The sequence below is a fragment of the Pyrus communis genome, chromosome 1 (genome assembly GCF_963583255.1).
Source record: "Pyrus communis chromosome 1, drPyrComm1.1, whole genome shotgun sequence".
Classification (NCBI taxonomy): Eukaryota; Viridiplantae; Streptophyta; class Magnoliopsida; order Rosales; family Rosaceae; genus Pyrus; species Pyrus communis.
In genome coordinates, this window is record NC_084803.1 from 2673742 (window position 1) to 2694545 (window position 20804).

The 20804-nt window shown below is 36.3% G+C and overlaps 3 protein-coding genes and 1 pseudogene across 5 annotated transcripts; all 4 read left to right on the plus strand.

Annotated features, from left to right (window-relative positions):
- The first annotated feature begins 27 nt into the window (after positions 1-27).
- On the plus strand, positions 28-1972 carry LOC137741164 (transcription initiation factor TFIID subunit 10-like). The gene is made up of 6 exons (XM_068480976.1): positions 28-214; positions 298-362; positions 902-964; positions 1118-1175; positions 1256-1306; positions 1658-1972. Exons 1-6 carry the CDS (start codon positions 101-103, stop codon positions 1736-1738), a joined length of 432 nt encoding a protein of 143 aa, XP_068337077.1. The 5' UTR covers positions 28-100; the 3' UTR covers positions 1739-1972.
- Positions 1973-2107: 135 nt separating this feature from the next.
- Positions 2108-3703, plus strand: LOC137741146 (uncharacterized). Of its 3 annotated transcripts, XM_068480966.1 has the most exons (4): positions 2108-2468; positions 2596-2839; positions 2950-3160; positions 3307-3703. In XM_068480966.1, exons 1-4 carry the CDS (start codon positions 2264-2266, stop codon positions 3388-3390), a joined length of 744 nt encoding a protein of 247 aa, XP_068337067.1. In that variant the 5' UTR covers positions 2108-2263; the 3' UTR covers positions 3391-3703. The 3 variants fall into 3 exon arrangements, with proteins under 3 accessions (XP_068337067.1, XP_068337053.1, XP_068337060.1); XM_068480952.1 differs by having other exon boundaries at positions 2950-3703; XM_068480959.1 differs by having other exon boundaries at positions 2632-2839; positions 2950-3703.
- An 861-nt stretch (positions 3704-4564) lies between these two features.
- On the plus strand, positions 4565-7947 carry LOC137729248 (glutamate receptor 2.8-like). The gene is made up of 5 exons (XM_068468121.1): positions 4565-4847; positions 4971-6322; positions 6417-6729; positions 6820-7226; positions 7432-7947. The coding sequence occupies exons 1-5, from the start codon at positions 4565-4567 to the stop codon at positions 7945-7947; spliced, it is 2871 nt and encodes a 956-aa protein (XP_068324222.1).
- A 4566-nt stretch (positions 7948-12513) lies between these two features.
- On the plus strand, positions 12514-18244 carry LOC137707549 (glutamate receptor 2.8-like; annotated as a pseudogene).
- The last annotated feature ends 2560 nt before the right edge of the window (positions 18245-20804 follow it).

The window sequence follows — 20804 nt, forward strand, 5'->3', positions numbered from 1 at the left end:
AGGCCAATCAATGAACATCCTAGAGAAGACTGTTAACAGTCTGCACAGGCAGTCACAAAAGATCATATATTGGTATTGGAAAGAGAGAGAGGGAAAGAAGATGAACCAGAACCCAAATCAGAACCAGAACCAGCAACCGAGCGACGGCGGAAAGCACGAGGATGACGCCGCCCTCACCGACTTCCTCGCCTCCCTGATGGACTACACCCCCACCGTAAAATCCTACTTCCCAATCTCATTTTTTCCTGCAAATTCCGATCAAATGGAAATCAAAATCCTGACATTTTGTGATTTCAGATGCCCGACGAGCTCGTGGAGCATTACTTGGCGAAAAGCGGCTTCCAATGCCCCGACGTTCGATTGTAGGTACTTCTTTCGATTTCGAATTTTGGGAAGTTTTGCAATTTTCTCAGTTGAGATTTCAGTTTTCGTTAGGGTTAGCTGATATTGATAATTTGAGTTTGTCAAGTGTATATTGTGTATCTGTTCGAAAATTTCAAATTTCAAGTCCATTAGATACTCATGCTATGTGAATTTAGCTGTAGGTAGAGTCTGTAACTGGTGTGGGATTCACTCACTCATGGTTGTCCGTGATCGGTTCCTTCTTTTCGTTTGGGCTTCAGGAATTGTATCTATTTTACACATTCGTTTATTAGCCTTTGTTGCAATTAGCGGTTTCAAATTTGAGTTTCATGGTCGTCTATTTGATGATTGAAAGTTTGTGCTTTTTGACATAGATTGCATCACTGCAATCATTGATATAGAGCAGCTTTTGATTTAACTTTCTTTTGAGCTGAGAATGGCAATATGCTGCTAATTTTATTTATTTTTCTTGGATTTGTATTGAATGTAGTTCTTCGCATGTACTTGTATACTGAATTGGTTTTTGTTTTCTTTTCAGAATTAGGCTGGTAGCTGTCGCCACACAAAAGTTTGTTTCTGAGGTTGCAACTGATGCTCTTCAGTAAGTTGCTGAATTCCGTGGTTGTAATTGCACTCTTAGGTTTTTGGTCCAGAATTAATTTAGCTATATTCCTTGGTTGTTGCACTTGTAGTTAGCCAGCGTCTAAGGTATTACAATTGGGGAAGGTATTTACACGCTTATGCTTCTAAATAGGCAATGCAAAGCGAGGCAGGCTTCTATAGTCAAAGACAAAAGGGACAAACAACAAAAGGTACTCCAATCATTGTGCTCGTGGGATGTGTGCTTATGCTTATCTAGGTACGGGCGGTCTTAACTATAATCTTGAAACAGGATAAGCGTCTAATATTGACAATGGAAGACCTGTCAAGAGCATTGCGTGAGGTAAAAACTACGATCTTTCAAATTACTTGAGCTTGATAAACTACCTTTTCATGCACCTCAGTATGCCTCTGTCTATAAAAATTAACTGGAGAGCCTTTTGAACTTGCGAATGAGTTTTTGTTATATTCTATCCTATTACAGAAGCATGGGATTCATAGAATCTTTTATGTTGATACAGTCTTGTTGTCATTTTCAGAATTGCTAAATCTGGCTCGCTTGGCCCTAATTAGATTTTTAGGAGTTCATATCTTTAATTTATGCGTAATCCAAACTGATTATTTTTCACTTATTGTTTCTGTGTTAATTTTTCATTGAACTAAACTGCTCCTCTTGTAATTCTTAATTGAGCAGTATGGCGTTAATGTGAAGCACCAAGAATATTTTGCGGACTGCCCTTCGAATGGGATGGATCCTGCAACACGGGAAGAGTAATTTGCAATTAGATTTGTGTTATACCATTTACAGTCTGGTTGTATTAATAAATCTGAGGGGATTAGGCGATGCTCGATCACTCATTTCTTTTGCTTTGCGACTCTTTTCTTTTGCTTCGTGTACTTGCAATTTTTGAGGCGGAAGTTTTTCTCGATATCAAGTAGTTAACTTGTACATGTATGGATTTATTAGTAAAATGATTGCATCTCGTTTAGTTCATTGTCATGTGCTTCACATCATCTCTTGTCAAGTCTTTTCTTGTGATGTAAAACTATTGACAATTTGACAGAAGAATTGTGTTTACTTTGATTTGGTCAAGGTAGACGAAACTTACACCGGCTTTCCTTCCTTTCTTAACAAATTAAACATATTATCATGTGCAAAGAAATTGTTTGAAATGATTAATTAATCACGTATTTTATAGTAAAACTTTAGCCGGTCGGCCATCCTAACATTTTTCATGTAAAATTTCTTCCCCAGTAATAAGATCATCCAAGTTTGCAACTGCAAAGACACAAATTCAAGATGAAGTTTAGGAAACCAACCAACCTCATAATTTGTACCTTCTTCTTCCTGGTTTCTTTGAGTATGAATATTTCCTTTGCCATGCGGGTGAAGTCGCAGAACACAACAATCCCAGTGAATGTTGGTGTGGTTTTTGTTCAGCTGATTAATCAGCTGATGCGGGTGAAGTCGCAGAACACAACAATCCCAGATGCAGCTGATGCAGGTCTCTCTCGCTCTCTCTGGTTTCCCTTTATATAGTTTTTCGTTGAATATGACCATTTTTAAAGGAAGAGAAGCATTGAAATTACTTGATCTCGACACCATACTCTTTTTCTCTGTTTGTCAAATAGCTGTGGACCTGATCAAGAATCTACAAGAAACTGCAGGGTCGAAGTCTTCGATGCAAGCCAACGTTGTAATTGATGATCTTGGAGTTGGAGAATCTTCGTCAATTCTGGAATTCGAGATAGTGAATGTAACGAATGGTGATGCAGCAATAGCAATTGGATTCTGGACACCACGATGTGGACTTGCGAAAGGATTGAATTTAACTCCAAATCGAACAATGATTTCGTCGGTCAAGTTTTTCTTGGGGTAGATCATCTTTATTTTGAACCTTGTCGAATCTGTTTTATGAATGTAACGGAAAGAAAATTCAGATTTTCTGAAAAAATTGAAACTTTGGTATGTTAAATTTATTCTAGACAGGATTACGATGCTTTAGCCGCAGGCATGACAATTAGAGCAAACAGTTCTTTGTATGTGGATTTCACAATGCCATACACGGAATCAGGTGTGGCGATGGTGGTGCGAACGAAAGATTACACGAGCAAAAATGCATGGGTTTTCTTGAAGCCTCTTTCATGGGATCTCTGGCCGATTTGTCTTTGCTTTTTCATCTGGACTGGTTTCGCGGTTAGTGTTCTTGAACACCGCATTAATGAAGAGTTTCGTGGTCCTCCCTCCGATCAAGTTGGCACAAGATTTTCAGGCCCCATACTCATTGCTGGGGTGGCTTCGTCATTAGCTCTCATCATATCTGCAGCCTCCTTCTTTTACAGGTACGGGTACGTCTTAATGACAAGAGTCGCCTTCGTGTGGAGAAGAATTCGGGACATGTTTGGAACGAAGAATTCGGGTCTTGATGCCATCGAGTGTTTGCCAGCAGCACCTGCTAGCCAAGCCCCTCAAGCCATTCAAATCACGCAGATCTAGCCTCACCATTCCTTGGAAAACAAGGCATTTGAAATATAAGTTAGAATTTATAGTGGAAGAGGATGTATTGGTGAGAGTGGTATGTGTATCTAGTGAGAGAAATGTTAATTTTGATTTAGGAAACTCGTAAGTGTACTTTATTGTGGTAGATTTAGTTATGAAAACTTTGCTTTGTATGTGGGGTTGATTTTTTATTCTCCCGCCGTATTACTTGGTATGTCTACTCAACGAGATTTGACTTTATGTCCCTCTCTTTTTATTTTAATAAGATTATGGGGATGATCGGTGAACAATATCACCCATCCTCTAAAAAATATTTAAGTCAACTTTGCTCTCTAGTCCAATATGTTCAAGTTGTGTGCCTCTCTCTCCTCGTTGAACTTTCTTTTTGCTTGCCATTAGCGCTATTTAATCACTTCATTTGTAAGTGTATGATTTTAAGTTTGACTAGCTTGAATTGCTAACAATATTTTGTCATTGTATTAATTCAAAGAAAAAAAAAAAATCTTTCTTTACGATATTTCTAAATTTCTCTAGGCACTGATATTGGAACTTGGAAGTACCATTAATTATTATTATATATGCATTTCTGTGAGATCTAAGTATACTTAAACAACCATTAAGTAGGTAATTAAAGCAAGCTTGCACAATCACGGAAATAACTTGGAAGCTTTCGTGATTAAAACAAGCAACCAACTCTGCATAGAATCTTAGATAATAATGAAGATAGCGCATGTTAGGTAAATAACAATTTGTGGTTGAAGTATATTATACACAACCAGTTTGACCCGGTATTTCTATACACTATACAGTATTTTATTCGTAAGTTACGTATATTATATTTACTTTGATTCGGTCTTAATTCGTTCTTTGTTTGTTTAACAAATTATAATTTTGATCTACTCTAACAGTACGTTATGAATGGATTAAATATAATAAGAAACTGTTTGATATAATCAACCATGTAATTTATTCCACGAGTTTGCTTCTGTTAGAATCTGAGATATTATTCTGAAGCTATAGGCACATGGTCAGCAATCCTGCCTGTATAAAAATCCTTTATACTAATCACATTATCGAAGCTTGGTGATCGAAGATACGGACATGGAGTTGAAGAAATCAATCAACCTTGTTTGTTCTTTCTTCTTCCTTGTTTCTTTCAGCATTCAAATTTCCTTTGTCATTGGACAGAAGTCGCAGAATAGAACAATCCCAGTGAATGTTGGTGTAATTCTTGATGACCCTGATTCGGTGAGGGGAAAGATTCGGTTGAGCTGCATTGAAATGGCGCTCTCGGACTTTTATTCCTCTCACAGTTCCTCTAGAACTAGACTGGTCTTGAGCATTAGGGACTCTAGAAAAGACGTTGTCGATGCAGCTGCTGCAGGTCTCTCCCTTTTTCTCCTTTTCGGTTTCATTTTGAGTCCCAACCTATTCTTTTATTCAATGAGACTGCTTGAGTCTGCATTCTAATTGCGTCCTGTTTTCATTTTCTCTTTTGTTACCACAGCTTTAGACCTGATAAAGAATCTTCACGTGCAAGCAATCATTGGTCCTACATCATCAATGCAAGCAGACTTTGCAATTGATCTCGGAGACAAAGCCAAAGTTCCCATAATCTCATTTTTGGCAACAAATCCTTCCCTCACTTCCCTTCAGGGTTCATACTTTTTCCGAGCAGCGCAAAATGATGCCTCTCAAGTGAAAGCCATAACTGCTATCATCCAAGCCTTTGGATGGAGAGAAGTGGTGCCCATCTATGTAGACAATGAGTTTGGTGAGGGAATATTACCGTCCTTGGTTGATGCCTTAGACGAAGTTCAAGCTCGTGTGCCCTACCGGAGTGCCATACCTTCAATGGCCACTGATGACCAACTTGCCGAAGAGCTTTACAAGTTAATGATAAAGCAAACCAGGGTCTTCATCGTGCACATGTCACCCTCTCTTGGATCTCTTCTTTTCACCAAGGCACAAGAGATCGGTATGATGAATGAAAGCTATGTTTGGATCATGACCAATGGCCTAACAAATCATGTAAGTTCACTAAATTCTTCAATCATCAAGTCAATGCAAGGTGTGTTGGGTGTGAGAACTTATGTACCGAAAACAGAAGAGCTTATCGATTTTAGAGTTCGATGGAAGAGGCAATTCCAACAGAAAAATCCATCTTTGGTTGATGTCGAATTGGATGTTTTTTCAATTTGGGCTTATGATGCTGCTTTTGCATTAGCCATGGCAGTTGAAAATGTTGGGACTAGAAACTTTGGCTTTGTAAAGACGAATGCTTCCATCAACTCATCCTCAACAGATCTTATAACTTTCGGGGTCTCTCAAAATGGTCCAAAACTTTTTGAATCCTTATCAAGTTCTCACTTTAAAGGCCTTGCAGGAGATTTCAGTTTTGTCAATGGGGAATTACAGTCTTCAGTGTTTGAAATAGTCAATGTGAATGGTAATGGAGCAAGAGAAATTGGTTTTTGGACACCAGAAAGTGGACTCATGAAAAAATTCATAAACCCCACAAACACAAAGAGTGTTACATATTCAACTTCTAGATCCAACATGGGATCCATCATATGGCCTGGAGATTCTACCTCTGTTCCAAAAGGATGGGAGATCCCCACGAACGACAGAAAATTGAGAGTGGGAGTTCCGGTGAAGATTGGTTCTCCGGAGTTTGTTAAGGTGGTACGTGATCCTAGTACTAACACAACAGATGTTTCTGGTTACTGCATTGACGTCTTTAATGCTGTCATGGAAAAATTACCATATGCTGTTATTTATGACTTCATTCCCTTTGCAAAACCTGATGGTACAACTGCTGGCACTTACAATGATTTAGTCGACCAAGTTTATCTCGGGGTAAAATCATCTTAACCTCATTTAATAGTTTTTTATGATTAAAATGCAGCACAGTTCAACGTAATTCTGTTGGTATGTTTGATTTGTTTCACAGAACTACGACGCTTTGGCTGCAGCCACGACAATTAGAGCAAACAGGTCTTTGTATGTGGATTTCACATTGCCATATACGGAATCAGGTGTAGTAATGGTGGTGCGAACGAAAGATTACAAGAGCCAAAATGAATGGGTTTTCTTGAAGCCTTTGACATGGGATCTCTGGCTTACAAGTTCTTCTTTTTTCGTTTTCATTGGTTCGGTGATATGGGTTCTCGAACACCGCATTAACGAAGATTTTCGTGGCCCTCCCTCACATCAAGTCGGCACAAGCTTGTGGTTCTCCTTCTCAACCATGGTTTTTGCACATCGTAAGTAGAAGTGCCGTAAGCAGTAAGCATGTTGAAATACTACAAGCTGTTGTTTCTACATATTTTTTACCTCAATTAATTTACGTGCAGGGGAGATAGTGGTTAGTAACTTGGCTAGGTTTGTGGTGATAGTATGGCTATTTGTAGTGCTAATCCTTACTCAAAGTTACACGGCTAGCCTGACTTCAATGTTAACCATCCAAAAACTCCAGCCAACCTTTTCTGATCTGAACGAGCTTATAAACAAGAAGGAGAGTGTGGGATATACGAATGGCTCATTCGTCTACGAACTTTTGCTAGATAGAGGTTTTGATAAACAGAAGATTAAAGCCTATACATCTCCAGAAGAATGTGACGAACTTTTGACGAAAGGGGCTGCAAAAGGTGGCATTGCTGCCGCTATTGATGAAACCCCAAACTTGAGGCTTTTTCTCGCAAAATATTGCTCCAAATACACCATCGTTGGGCCAATATTTAAGACATCAGGCTTTGCCTTTGTAAGTCCTTAATTCCTTTCTTTCTCACACACATGGACAGAAACACAATCGTGAGTCCTATATATGTTTCTTGAGTAATGCTCAATGATCCAAATTCACAAATTGACAACATAAGTTTATGTTGTCGCACAGTTTCTTAAGAGACAACATTCCTCATACGTCCATGTATGTGTCTACCTCATACGTCTTTTGTGTATGTATCTAGGTTTTCCCCAAAGGTTCGAATCTTGTACCCGATGTTTCAAAGGCGATTCTGAACCTGACAGAGGGAGACGAGATGAAAGAAATCGAGATCAAATGGTTCGGGAAACAAGCCACTTGTATAGACTCTCAGTTCTCCAATCAATCCAACAGGCTTGGCCTTAATAGCTTTTGGGGCCTCTTACTCATCGCTGGGCTGGCTTCATCATTAGCTCTTGTCGTATCTGCAGTCTCCTTCCTGTATGTGCACAGGCAAACCCTAATGACAAGAGATACCTCTGTATGGAAAAGAATTCGGGTCATATTTAGAACCTTCGTCCAAAAAGATCTCACTTCCCATACTTTTCGAAACCAGAATGTGGGGAATGCGGAGTCCTCAGCAGCCTTCAGCACCGGCCAGCCGAGCCCGTTTAGCCTCTCAAATCACACGGGTCCAGTCTCACCTTTCTTCAGTGAATTAGGAACTCCTGTTGCTGTTGGTCAAGAATCTCCAGCATGTTTAATGCCACCTGCATGTTGATGAGCTTGATCTTCGTAACCCACATATATTACTACTATTCAAACATCTGTTTGACATTCAGTAGTTTTGGTGTCATTTGAATCTCTAGTTTCTAATGAAAGCTTTCTTAAATTATACATCACAAGATTTTGACTTAATACAGGTTTTTACATGCCCTTTCTCATAGACTGAATTATATGTTTCTAAATAGGAGAGGGAGTGTACAGAAGGAGAAAAAATGTCGTGCAAAAATTACCTTTTTAGACTGAATTATACGATATATAGGGTTAGGATTGGGAATATGCGCTTTTGACACTCGTTTTTTTGTGGGGTTCTCTCTATAATATATTTCAACAATCCAAATCATTTGTCTTTTAGGTCTCTCCTAAAAAATCATGTCTACCAAAAATCATTCAAATCTAAAATCATATCACCGTTGAATTAAATTTAGTGGTTCTTTGTAACACAGTATTAGTCCATTTTCTTTACTCAAATCTTAATGAATTTTGGATTTGGCAAACTTTTTGTAAGAATGATGTACTAACATATGGGCGGATATCATTGAAATACATTACGAAATGAGCCTTATAAAATGGGTGCTAATATGTGTGTCCCCGGATCCTAACCCAAACATTCTTAACAACTAGTAATACTTGCTAAGTAACTATAGCACAAAATCTCATATCATAAAACATTGGTGACCTTATTGTTGTCTGTAAAAATTTCTCTTGAGCTTTAATGGCATACAACGGTCGCACAGCACACCCGATGAACTCTTCCACTTTATCCATCCAGCTTATATTCTACTGTTGAGATCTCTATTCAATTCTCCGTTCCTTTGCAAGGTAGATCCAAGATAACGAAACCATTCACTCTTGGTACTTTCTAATCTTCAATCAGATCAATCCTCACCCCTATCTCATTTAGACCCCCTTTCCCATTGAATTTGTATTCCATATATACACTATGTCTTTGGCCTACTTCGACGAAGACCTTTTGACCTAAACGTATAATGTATAATATGTATAAGAACAACACAAAATAAATTAAGGATGGTTAGGTACTGAACTATAGTTTATCATGTCGAGATGATGGTATCTTATTTTTATGCAGTAGGTAAATGTGAAATGAAAGTCCCTGCATGAGAAGATTCAAAACTCCAAAGACTCCAGACAGAACAAAATTAGTTAATTAGGTATTTCTTCGCTTAAGGTAACTATTAAGGATTACTAAAAAATCTTACTATGAATTAACAATGTATACGAAACTAGTTATTGACTTTGTGTGTGCCACACACAGCTCTGTGAAAATTCCATGTAACAAGAGTCTTTGGGTCTTCTACGATTATAACTGACATATAGTATATAATACATACATTAATGTATTGTCTATATTACATAGTTGACAAGTGACAACACTTTGTATATTGTCCCTCCTACTCACTGCTGTATTGTCTTTTTCATGTAAGTAAATGCATAGATGGCAATTATATATATATATATATATATATATATATATATATATATATAAACACACACACACACACACACACACATATATATATATATATATTAGTAATTTAAGAGAATACGAATGATTCAATGATATCGACTTATCAAATACGTTTCGAAAAATAAAGAACAGGCATCCCTTTCATAGCCACGCTACATTTATATGTATAGACTTTTGACCACCAATAGAGATGACGAGACTCACATGTTTGAGAGATTCTTCAGTGTGATTGTCACATAAAGTGGTACACCACGTGTCTCTATATAAATGATGAGATATGTGTGTTAAAATGTTAATAACTTAAAAATTAAAAATTTCCATCATTTACATAAAAACACGTGATGTACCATCTGTATTTCTGTCACAACTAAAAATTTCTCCACATGTTTATTAGTTCTAGAAAAAATTGAATGCACATTAGATGATTGGTTAAAATGATAAAAATACTAAGAGTATAGTCCATTGCAACAATGTTGCTATAGATTTGATTAATTAAATAAACTCACAGTCTGAACTTTCACAAGAATTATTGATAAATTACTAGAAAGACTATGAATACCTGAAAGCAATCAAATGATTTTAAACCTTTTTAGATGTAGAGTCAGATTCTAAAACTTTGATTCTGCATTGAAATACTACGTACACACATTTTTCTCAACTGCTAAATTCGCAATAAAAGAAAAAAAAAAAAACTCTTAAACCAATTTTTGAAAGTGTTCAAATCCATCTCTAAATGTTTGAATGGGGTGCTTTTTGCTAATTTATTTATACCAGTTGATTACACTCCAAAAATGTAGCCAACTTGTTTAATTTAAAGTTTTAAAAGTACGTGGGAGTTTTGTAAATTATCTTATTGCTAATCTCAGATTTAATGAAATCAAATTGGAGGTAGCCATATTTTGGTTGTGCCACAATGGAGCTAGACTTTATTGTCTAAAGTATTGAGGAAGTTTTTTTAAATTTTTTTTTTTATGAATGGTAGCTTAAACAGCTTCCTGACATATATTTCTTGCGGGAGAGACGTGGTTCTCCAATACAATTAATTGTGATTGTGAAAAATTGCTCGAACAAATAATGAGGCCTATGATTTGCATGGAAAAAAAAGTTTTGAGACTAACATTTGATGCATTGAGGGGATGGAGAATTAAGCTTACGTGTTGAATAGTTAGTGATGACAACCAATCTATTTTGAGCAGTGCTACACTTATCATTTATTTTTACCTTTGTTTGTATGAAGTCTTTCCAATTTACCACGAATTGGGATAACAGTAGATTGAAAAGACTTTTTTTTCTCTCTAAAAGAAGTGAGGCCCGCCAACACATATGAATCATATCTCTATTAAAGACATGATACAAATAAATAGTAAGAATGTTATTTTTGATCTATTTTATTGAAGATCCCATGATGTATAGGTTCAAGGGAAAAACAAGTCATTGATTAATTCATGCTAGTACTATTCGATTAATGCTCTATGGTGATCGTAGAGAATAGTACATGACCGCAATTAAGTTGTAACAAGTTGTGACGATGAGTTTATGTTCCTAATTAATCCATAGCCTATGTTAGTGTGGAATTGAGACCGCTTCCCACATAAGTTCTAGGCTTAACTTCCTATGAAGCTACATGAACTAATAAAAAATAAAAAATTCTGACTTAAATTGTGGCTTGCATAAACTTGACTTTGCACTGCATTTGTTTAGTATTTACCCCCCACAATGTTGGGAAAGTTCTTGAGTTTGAATCTTCCTCCCAACGTTCCAAACAAAAATTCTCATTTAATCATGCAAAGTTTTTCATTTCGTGGACTTCAGTCTTCTTAGCTAGAAGCATAAATTATTAATTTGATAATTAATACCAGGAATTCATATGTGAAGTTCTAATACAAACTTGTCAGGCGTATGCTTGTTTTTTGGGCCAAGAATAAATAATTTTTTTGGAGAATTTTGGTGTATGAGAGAATTTTATTGATATAGTAAAAAAAAAATTACACTTAGTCGGCAGAACATAAACCTTACTTCTCATAAAGTAAAAAAATCAAAATACAGGAAAAGAGGGGGGTTATAAAACTTACCATTCTTGAAAAGAAAAATACAAGAAAAGAAAGGGGATATAAACCTTATCCCTTTTGAAAATAAAAATACAAGTAATAGAGGGAGATATAGTGCCAATCCCATCTAAAATAAAGCTTAAAAGATTACCTGCAATATGCAAAACAAAAAGAAAAACCCAAAAGGATTGGGTCAAGAATATATGTTACGTCCATGAACTTTGAATCAAGTGGTGGATTAATTAGACTTAAGAAAGACTTAAGTTTATACCTTTTTGGCTTCATTTGCAATGCACCTTCGATACTCTCGACCATACACATGATGACAAGATATTGGTGGGTGTATTAATTCTAGATGTCCCTTCAATAAACATAGGGTAATGTTAGAGAGACTAAATTTGTAGAGAAAATTTACAAACTATAAACATATAATTCAATTAGTTGATTAATCTTTCAAAATCCATATACATAACCATTATTTAATTGTTCGACAAAAAAACCATTATTTAATTAATCTTTCAAATCGAAGATCGTAATTATCCAAATGTATAAAAAAAATTTGATGGTTCATAATATATTCATGATCAATCATCGATTTTTTTATATACATTTGGACGACTATCTTTGATTGAATGATTTTTTTTTTCTTAGAGATAATCTTCAAATAAAAATTAAAAAAAATGAACAATTATGATTATAGAGTTTATAATGATAAACATACGTTATTTGTAAAAGATAAAATATTTGCATTTCTAATGTAAGGAACATCGAAAAGTATTACGTAAAAATGTGATTAGTCTTTTTTAATTCTTTTAAATGATTCTGAATGGTTACATTGAGCAGCTTAATAAATTGATCTGTACGTACACGGAATGGGTCCTAGCGGGGAGACTGCCTTTTTTTTTTTTTTTTTTGAAAACAGCGGGAGACTGACCGAGTCCTTTTGAGTTTTTAATTTTTTACTTTTCCAGGGACTTTTCTTACCTTGCCTACTGCCTATAAGAATACCGTGATCTCCACTCCTATTATGTGCCTTGCAAATAAGGAAAGAATTCAAATTAACATAACCATGATCAAGAAGAACCGTAGCAGTATCCTCGTTCTTTTTATCTCTTTCTGCTTTCTCTTCCCCCTGTCATGGAGTTTCAATATGGCGGTCATGGCAGCTGCGGAAAACACAACGATCCCAGTGAATGTGGGTGTTGTTGTTGACCTCAATCAAACCAGTCAGAGAGGGGAGATGTATTTAAGTTGCATCCAAATGGCCCTCGAGGACTTCTATGCATCTCATGCTCACTTCAAAACTAGGCTCGTTTTGAACACTAGGAACTCCAAACAAACTGTTGTTGGTGCAGCTTCTGCAGGTTCTCTCTAAATCTCTCTCTCTCTCTCTCTCTCTCTCTAAACCATGCATTATAAACATCATCTGCTATACTGAATGAAGCCTTTAGATGCATCGATCCCCTGTTATATATGATTTGTTTAATTAATTAATTGTTCTTATATATGCATGTTAATTAATATTTTACCCCAAAAAATTCATGAAATATTACTTAGGATAATACAATTCACACATCCATTTTTATCTTCGCACATATTTGTTAATTTTTGGTTATTGATATTTTTCTATTTATTCGATTTGATGGTCCAAAAATGAGAAGAGTGTGTGAGAAGTAAAAATAGATGTGTAAATAGCACTACTTATACTTAAGGTGTTTCTCATCAAGTCATCTATAACTCTATGTGCAAGTGGGCTTAACTTGTACAAATTGCAAACCCTGCAATTGTCGATCTCACATTTTTCATATGGATAGTGTTATCCATACACCTATTTTTACTTCTCATACACTTTTCTTAATTTTTTACTATCGGATCGGATAAATTGAAAAAAAATTCATGGTAAAAAAATGAACAAGAATATGTGAAGGGTAAAAATGAGTTGTAAATATCACTGTCTGTTTATATAATACAAAGATTGTGACATTGCAACCAAAAAGAAAGGAACTAAGAACTATTTTTTTATTCTATTTGAAGAGCAACATAGAAATTCCATTAAATCAAAATAGGCTGATTACAAGTCAAAACATAGAGAGAGGACAACAGGCCAGCCCCGCACACAGACAATCAACCATTACATTCTACCACATAGAGGTCAGACATCAGGTCTGGCCGTTCCTTGAACCAAGACCAAAGACCATCACAATCCTTTTTTGAGGGTCGAAGTTGCCTCCAATTCCTTTTCTGAAAGACCTATAGTTGGTTTTGCTTTATTAAATTGTTAATATTTTAAGTTTTTGGATCTAAACAAAAATAATCTCGTCTTTATAGAACTCGTTTGGATATACTTTTGAAATGACTGAAAGAGTTTTTGATGAAAATATTTTTAGAACCAATTCTTAGTAAAAATGAAGTAAATTTTGGAAAAGCACTCAAAGTGTTTTTGGAACAAAAAAATATTTTTTCTAAAAGCGTTTTCAGTAATTTTAAAAACACATCCAAACGAGTCAATATGCATTGAGCCTTATAGGTCCTCAAAATAAGGACCTTAGGAGAGCAGGACTAAAAATAATTCTCTTAATAAGTTTAAGAAATCCTCCCTTTTTTATTTTGTTTTCCCCACCCTATGAAAGTTAAGATTTATGTCGCCCTGATTTGAAATAACTTCTTTTTTTCTCTTAAAAGGGGCATTTAGATTTTGGCTCAAAAAGTCAACATACTATATATTAGGTTAAGCTCAGTCACGTGTTACTCTTTCTTCCATCTTTTTTATTGTATTTTTTAATTTTGAATATTTAAAAAATTGGTTTATTTTTAATCTACTTAATATCTTCTAACAAAAAACTAATATACTAACATAAATCCACTTACAGAATATACGACCTAACTCAAGGATCAAATACACGAATGGATAATATACCTATCGTGAGTTATGAAACCCAACTAAAAGGTACATAAAGTATAATATACCTACAAGCAAGACACATTAATATGTGATACATGTTGACTATAAAAAAATAATAATGTCATATATGTAGATAAATAAAATTAACTTGTGATATAGGTTGATTTTAAAAATGAAAAATAAAATATATGAACGTGGTTTAGAGGAGGAAGAGGAAGAATAAACAACAAAAAGAAAAAAAATAAGAAGAAATAATTAAAGATTTAATTAAGGAGAGATTTAATTCCTATAGTAAATTTTATCATTAAAGGGATAATTATTGATAATTAAATAATCCTAAACTCAAACGATCAAACCCATTTTAATAAAATAAACTATTCTTAATATTGGTTCAAAAACTGAATTCATATCAAGTTTTCACTTCTTTTTAAATTCCGTGGTACAGCCAAGCTTTCTAAAAAAGTTTAATATAATCAAATGAATCAATCCTAACTTCCACTTTTTTTTTTGTTGGGACATAGCCCTAGATCTGATAAACAATTTAGAAGTGCAAGCAATCCTTGGCCCAGTGACATCAATGCAGGCAAGCTTCGTTGCTAATCTTGGAGACCGAGCTAATGTGCCCATTGTATCATTTTCTGCAACAAGCCCTTCTCTTACTTCACTCCAAAGCTCTTACTTCTTCCGAATTGCACAAACCGACTCTCACCAAGTGCAAGCCATAAGTGCCATTGTTAAAAATTTCGCCTGGAGACAAGTTGTGCCAATTTACGTAGACAATACGTACGGAGAAGGAATCATACCCCTTTTAACTGATGCATTACATGAGGTTGATGCTCATGTCCCTCATCGGTGTGTCATTCCCCCATCAGCCACTGATGAACAAATTGGCAGCGAGCTTTACAAGTTGATGACAATGCAAACTAGAGTCTTCATCGTGCACATGTTGCCCAAACACTTCTCTAAGCTATTTGCCAAGGCAAAAGAAATTGGAATGATGAGTAAAGGCTACGTTTGGATTGTGACCAACGGAGTAGCAAATCGTTTATGGTCTATGCATCCAGTCATCCTAAATTCAATGCAAGGAGTCTTAGGAGTTGAAACTTATGTTCAGAGAACAAAGGAGCTCCAACAGTTCGAAATGCGGTGGAAAAAGCAATTCCAACAAGACAATCCAGCCATCATGGAAGTTGATGTAGATGTGTTTGGACTTTGGGCTTATGATGCCACTTTTGCTCTAGCTTTGGCAGTTGAAGAAGTTGGAATTAATGCAAGCTTGGGATTGCGAAAGAGGAATTCATCCTTCAATTCGACAGATCTTAATACTTTCAAGGTCTCTCAATATGGATCAAAACTTGCCCAAGCCTTATCTAGTACTTCATTCAAAGGCATAGCTGGTGACTTCAGTCTTAAAGATGGGCAACTTCAATCATCAACCTTTAAGATAGTTAATTTAAATCGTTATAAGGTAAGAACAATAGCATTTTGGACACCGGAAAGTGGAATGGTGAAAACATTGAATTCAAAAAACACTAGTACACCTTCAATTTCGAGGATGTTTAATTTTGGAGATAAGATTATATGGCCAGGAGATTCTCTCTTTGTTCCAAGGGGATGGGAGATCCCAATAAAAGGCAAGAAGTTGAGGATTGGAGTACCTGTGAAGTTTGCTTTTACTGAGTTTGTTACGGTAACCAAGGATTCTAGCACTAATAAAACAGATATCACTGGGTTTAGTATCGATGTCTTTAGGGCTGCAGTGGAACTGTTACCTTACCCCCTTCCTTTCGAGCTCATTCCCTTTGCAAAGCCGGATGACACCAGTGCTGGCACTTACAACGATTTGGTCCGTCAAGTATATCTTCAGGTAAATTTGATATAAAAATAACCAATTAGTCAATTAGTTACGCACTGTGCCCATACATTTCTCTGATTTAATATGTTTGCTTGACAGAAATTTGATGCTGTGGTGGGAGATATAACAATTAGAGCAAATAGATCTTTATATGTGGACTTTACAATGCCATATACAGAATCCGGCGTAGTCATGGTTGTGCCAATCACCGACACCAGGAGCAAAAGTGCATGGGTTTTTTTAAAGCCTCTGACATGGGACCTATGGCTTACAACTTTTTGTTTCTTCATCTTCATTGGCTTTGTAATTTGGGTGCTTGAACATCGAATTAACGAAGATTTTCGGGGTCCTCCCTCACACCAAGTTGGCACAAGCTTTTTCTTCTCTTTCTCAACCATGGTCTTTTCAAATAGTAACTATATTCATATCACCTCTCCCAAATTTCGAGTAAAGATTTCATAATATTTGGACTGCGCTTGATTTTTCTTCCTTCAAGGTGTGCCTATATTGACACTTGAATTTGTTATTCACTATTATAGGGGAGAGAGTGGTTAGCAACTTGGGTAGATTCTTGATGGTTATATGGGTATTTGTTGTGCTAGTTTTGACACAAAGCTACACAGCTAATCTAGCATCACTACTAACGGCTGAGCAGGTGCGGCCAACCGTCACGGATATAAAGGATCTTCTAAGGAATGGGGACAATGTCGGCTACATGAAGAATTCTTTCGTCTATGAACTTTTGAAACAAGTCGGTTTTGATGAGTCCAAGCTTAAGGCTATGAAATCCACGGAAGATTGTGCTGAGGCTCTTTCCAAAGGGACCAAAAGTGGTGGCATTACTGCTTTTGTTAATGAAACCCCAAACATGAAGCTTTTTCTTGCAAAATATTGTTCAAAATATACCATGATTGGTCCTATCTTCAAAACGGATGGTTTTGCCTTTGTAAGATGATTTTTTGCCTAAATATATAACATATACCTATGTATATATTAGGATAGTGATTTTGCATTTTCTCATGCTCTACTCCGTTACAACAGATGCCAGCAAAAGATGATGACTTTTTCGAGGTGTCTTTGCAGGTGTTTCCATAGCATTCTCCTCTTGTGCCTGATATTTCACGGGCGATCCTAAACGTGACAGAAGGAGAAAAGATGAAGAAAATTGAAAGAAAATGGTTCGCCCAAGAAATCGATTGTGAAGATAACTCCAGCACTTCAAGTTTTTCAAGCGGCAGTCTTGGCCTTGAAAGCTTTTGGGGCCTATTCCTCATTGTCGGGTTGACGTCAATTCTCGCGCTAGTCATCTTTGTAGCTTCATTCCTTTATAATCATAGGCATATATTGGAGCACCCCAATTCAAGAGCTTCAAGATGGAGAAGGATTCGAGCCATGATTAGAATTTTCAACGAAAAAGACCTCAACTCCCACAAAAGCAGTCAACAACGAGATGGAATTGCTCGTGGTGGAGATGAAGTTAAGGCATCACCTGATAGCAACTGGCTGGAAGGTTCATTCAGCAATTTGAACCACACAGACGAGGATTTGGGATTGTATGAAGGGCAACAAACTCCATCGACTACTGGTTATTCGTCTCCGGAGATGGTTCCAACAATTCAGCTTGCTATCCTCAATGAAGAAAACAAAAAGTATTAAGTGGTGAAGAAAAAGAAATAGAAAACATTGTGGCCTTGTCAAATGCCAACTTGTCAATGTTTTTCGTTGCAACTTGAATACATTATCTGAGCATAGCATGGAAAGTGTAGATTCTTCTTTTACTTGTATTAATCTATACATTATTCATAATTAATACCCAGTTGAGAGCTTTCGGTGTACATTTCCTGATTGTTCTCTCCAATCTATCATTTTTTATATAAACGAAGATTCATTTTTACTCGATTCCATCAATTTCTGACCAAGCTTGAATAATATCAAACATGGCCAAAAATGCTAGCTGCACCGCCGTTGTTATCAATTGTGGGTTTATCAAATCCTTCATGGCTTAGACTGCATGAAGAATTAGAAACTAAAAGATGAATATATGCTGTAAATCATCATATAAATATAACTGCATTTAAAAAAAGAAGAAGGGAATGAAAAAATGGAATTCTATTTCAGCAGTATGTAACTGCATGAAATGTTACTTTGAATGCAGACTCAATCAATTTCCCCAAAGTCATTGTTTAACTGAAAATCAATACCAAACCCATAAATACAACCATTGAATTTGGCAAAACCCAAAAACAAAATACAAAAATTTACTCATATAATCACAGAAAGACATGAAATTTGAGCACCCATTTGGCCAAGTTAAAGGATAAAGGCACTCACATCATCACAGTACTCTTTGGGAAGATCTTCTAATACTGGTTCTTCCTTTTTCTTGCTCTTCCTCAGAACTGCCATAAAAAAACCCAGAGAAGCACACAAATTCAGAAAAGAAAAGGTCCAAAACTGCCATAAAAAATCCAGAAAGCATACAAATTTATTAGAAAGATAAGTTCAAATTACAAAAACCAACTGATGTGAGTGAGTAGTGAGAGGTTGTGGTAGGCACCTGAAACATGTTTTGGTTTCAATTGAGAGGGCCAGAGCCTTGCATGCGAGGAAGATGACGATAGGATTCCAGAGACAGAGAAAGGAGGAGTAAGACGACAAAGGCGAGAGAAGGGAGACGGCGGCAAGAAGAGGATAGGACGGAGGCGAGACCGTCTGTGGTGTGACACACAGTGGGTTTCACAGCTATTAATCAAAATACGCAACATGAAAGCCTGTTTGATCATTGTGCCAGAGTTTTTGCTTGTCTGCAAAATTGGCAAAATTGCCACACAGGTTCACAACTCGTCGTCTTCCCCTTATCAATGGCTCCTTTAAATATCCAAATGATCAAGGTCGATCGTGCTCGCAGAATACTTGATGAGCTCCTTTTAGTAATCCACCTAAAACAAATAAGCACAATATCTATGTAAACTGGCATTTCACTCAATTATACATTAGTTATGGCATCTTTGGAACTAAATGACTTCAACCTTAATATCCTATAAGCAGTATGTTTCTATATGTTAAATCCTGTTATGATAACAGGTAAATATAGATGATACAAAAGTAATTTAGTTCCATCATGCATGTTTTTGCACTATTTAGTAAAGAACTCGGCCGGACTCGATTCTGAACAACATTCACAATTTCATATAGAATTTCAATAGCCAGAGACTTTAGTGTAAATTACAATAAAATTTCACAAAGAAAGCAAATTGTAATATAAGTCTGATCTACAATTCGGATTTACCTGGCTATGGTAATCTATGTTTCCATCGGAAATTTTGCATGCATTTACATCTGGTGAAAAAAATAATACATCATTAGTTGGCAGGAAGGAACTTTGATAAGTGGATAAAGAAGCAAGATTGAATATAAGTTTCGTGTACCCTGAAGTTGTTTGTTCTTGCTACAGAAAGACTCGCATCCGTTGCAGCCGTTTCTATTTCTCATCCTAAATTAAATTAACAGTTCAACATTATTTGTTATAAGCTAAAAAAGTAGGATTAGTTATTTCAGTAAATCTATTTCTTGTAAACTTGCCTGTTCATTGAACATACCTGACAAATCGAGATCATTTGACATGGCTATCAATTGGAATGCATTCATAAAACTCGAGGATTTGGGAATTATTGTCTCCGCCACATTTTCCTGCAATGAAAATAACAATTGTAACAAAAATCAGATATTTGGATCGAAGGTAGGATTCTAGCATTTTCTCCGTGTGACAATCATGCAGAGCTTTTACCTCAATTGAATCAAATCCAACACCAAATCACTCAGAACATTGAACGCAAAAATCAACAAAATTTCACCATTTTAAATTATAATTCATTTCATATTCTTTAATCCACTAAAAAGCAAAAAAATTAAAATTAAATTAAAAGTGAACCGGGTGGTCGTGGGTGCCGCCGCCGATGAAGAGGTCGAAGGGATTGCTTTTAGCTTTTTCGTTGAAAAGCTGGCTTTCTTCTTTTCCTTGCGAATCGGATTCTATTATGTGTAGGTCTTCTTCTTTTTGTTCCTTCAAAACTTTTTTCAGCATTCGCCTTAGGAGAGGGGAAATGGTTCAGAGCGAGGTGTCTCCATTACTGCGACCCTGTCCATTGAACTTGCTGCAGTTGCTTTTAAGCTTCTCCCTCCCTCCCTCCTCTCTGCAAGTCGCATGCCTTCCCCTCACCAAACCCCTCTCTCCTTCCCTCCCCCTCCCTCCTTCCCTCCCTCTCCTCCTCTCTACAAGCAGCATGCCTTCCCACCAAATCCCACACTGAGCCATCGATCCCACCGAATGCAACCCTAACTGACAACAATGCCCACCCAACTTTTACCCCCAACCGTGCGATGTTAACCCTAGACGGGCATTCCCGTCATTCAAACCAATGGCATCTTCAGAAAAAGCTAAAAGCATTCGAGTGGCAATCTTGTAAATAAACTGAAATGTGGTTCAAAACACTGTTCATTTGTACAATGTGATTCTCCCACTTCTTTTAGACTAAAGGGGTGTAGTCAAATTAGGATTTTA

Excerpts from the sequence above, each read along its gene's own strand:
- LOC137741164 (XM_068480976.1), top strand. The coding sequence starts at position 101 with ATGAACCAGAACCCAAATCAGAACCAGAACCAGCAACCGAGCGACGGC. Across the intron at positions 215-297 it reads TGATGGACTACACCCCCACC|ATGCCCGACGAGCTCGTGGA; the intron begins GTAAAATCCTAC and ends TTGTGATTTCAG. Across the intron at positions 965-1,117 it reads GTTGCAACTGATGCTCTTCA|GCAATGCAAAGCGAGGCAGG; the intron begins GTAAGTTGCTGA and ends GCTTCTAAATAG.
- LOC137741146 (XM_068480952.1), top strand. The coding sequence starts at position 2,264 with ATGAAGTTTAGGAAACCAACCAACCTCATAATTTGTACCTTCTTCTTC. Across the intron at positions 2,469-2,595 it reads CCCAGATGCAGCTGATGCAG|CTGTGGACCTGATCAAGAAT; the intron begins GTCTCTCTCGCT and ends TTTGTCAAATAG. Across the intron at positions 2,840-2,949 it reads TCGGTCAAGTTTTTCTTGGG|ACAGGATTACGATGCTTTAG; the intron begins GTAGATCATCTT and ends AATTTATTCTAG.
- LOC137729248 (XM_068468121.1), top strand. The coding sequence starts at position 4,565 with ATGGAGTTGAAGAAATCAATCAACCTTGTTTGTTCTTTCTTCTTCCTT. Across the intron at positions 4,848-4,970 it reads TGTCGATGCAGCTGCTGCAG|CTTTAGACCTGATAAAGAAT; the intron begins GTCTCTCCCTTT and ends TTGTTACCACAG. Across the intron at positions 7,227-7,431 it reads AGACATCAGGCTTTGCCTTT|GTTTTCCCCAAAGGTTCGAA; the intron begins GTAAGTCCTTAA and ends GTATGTATCTAG.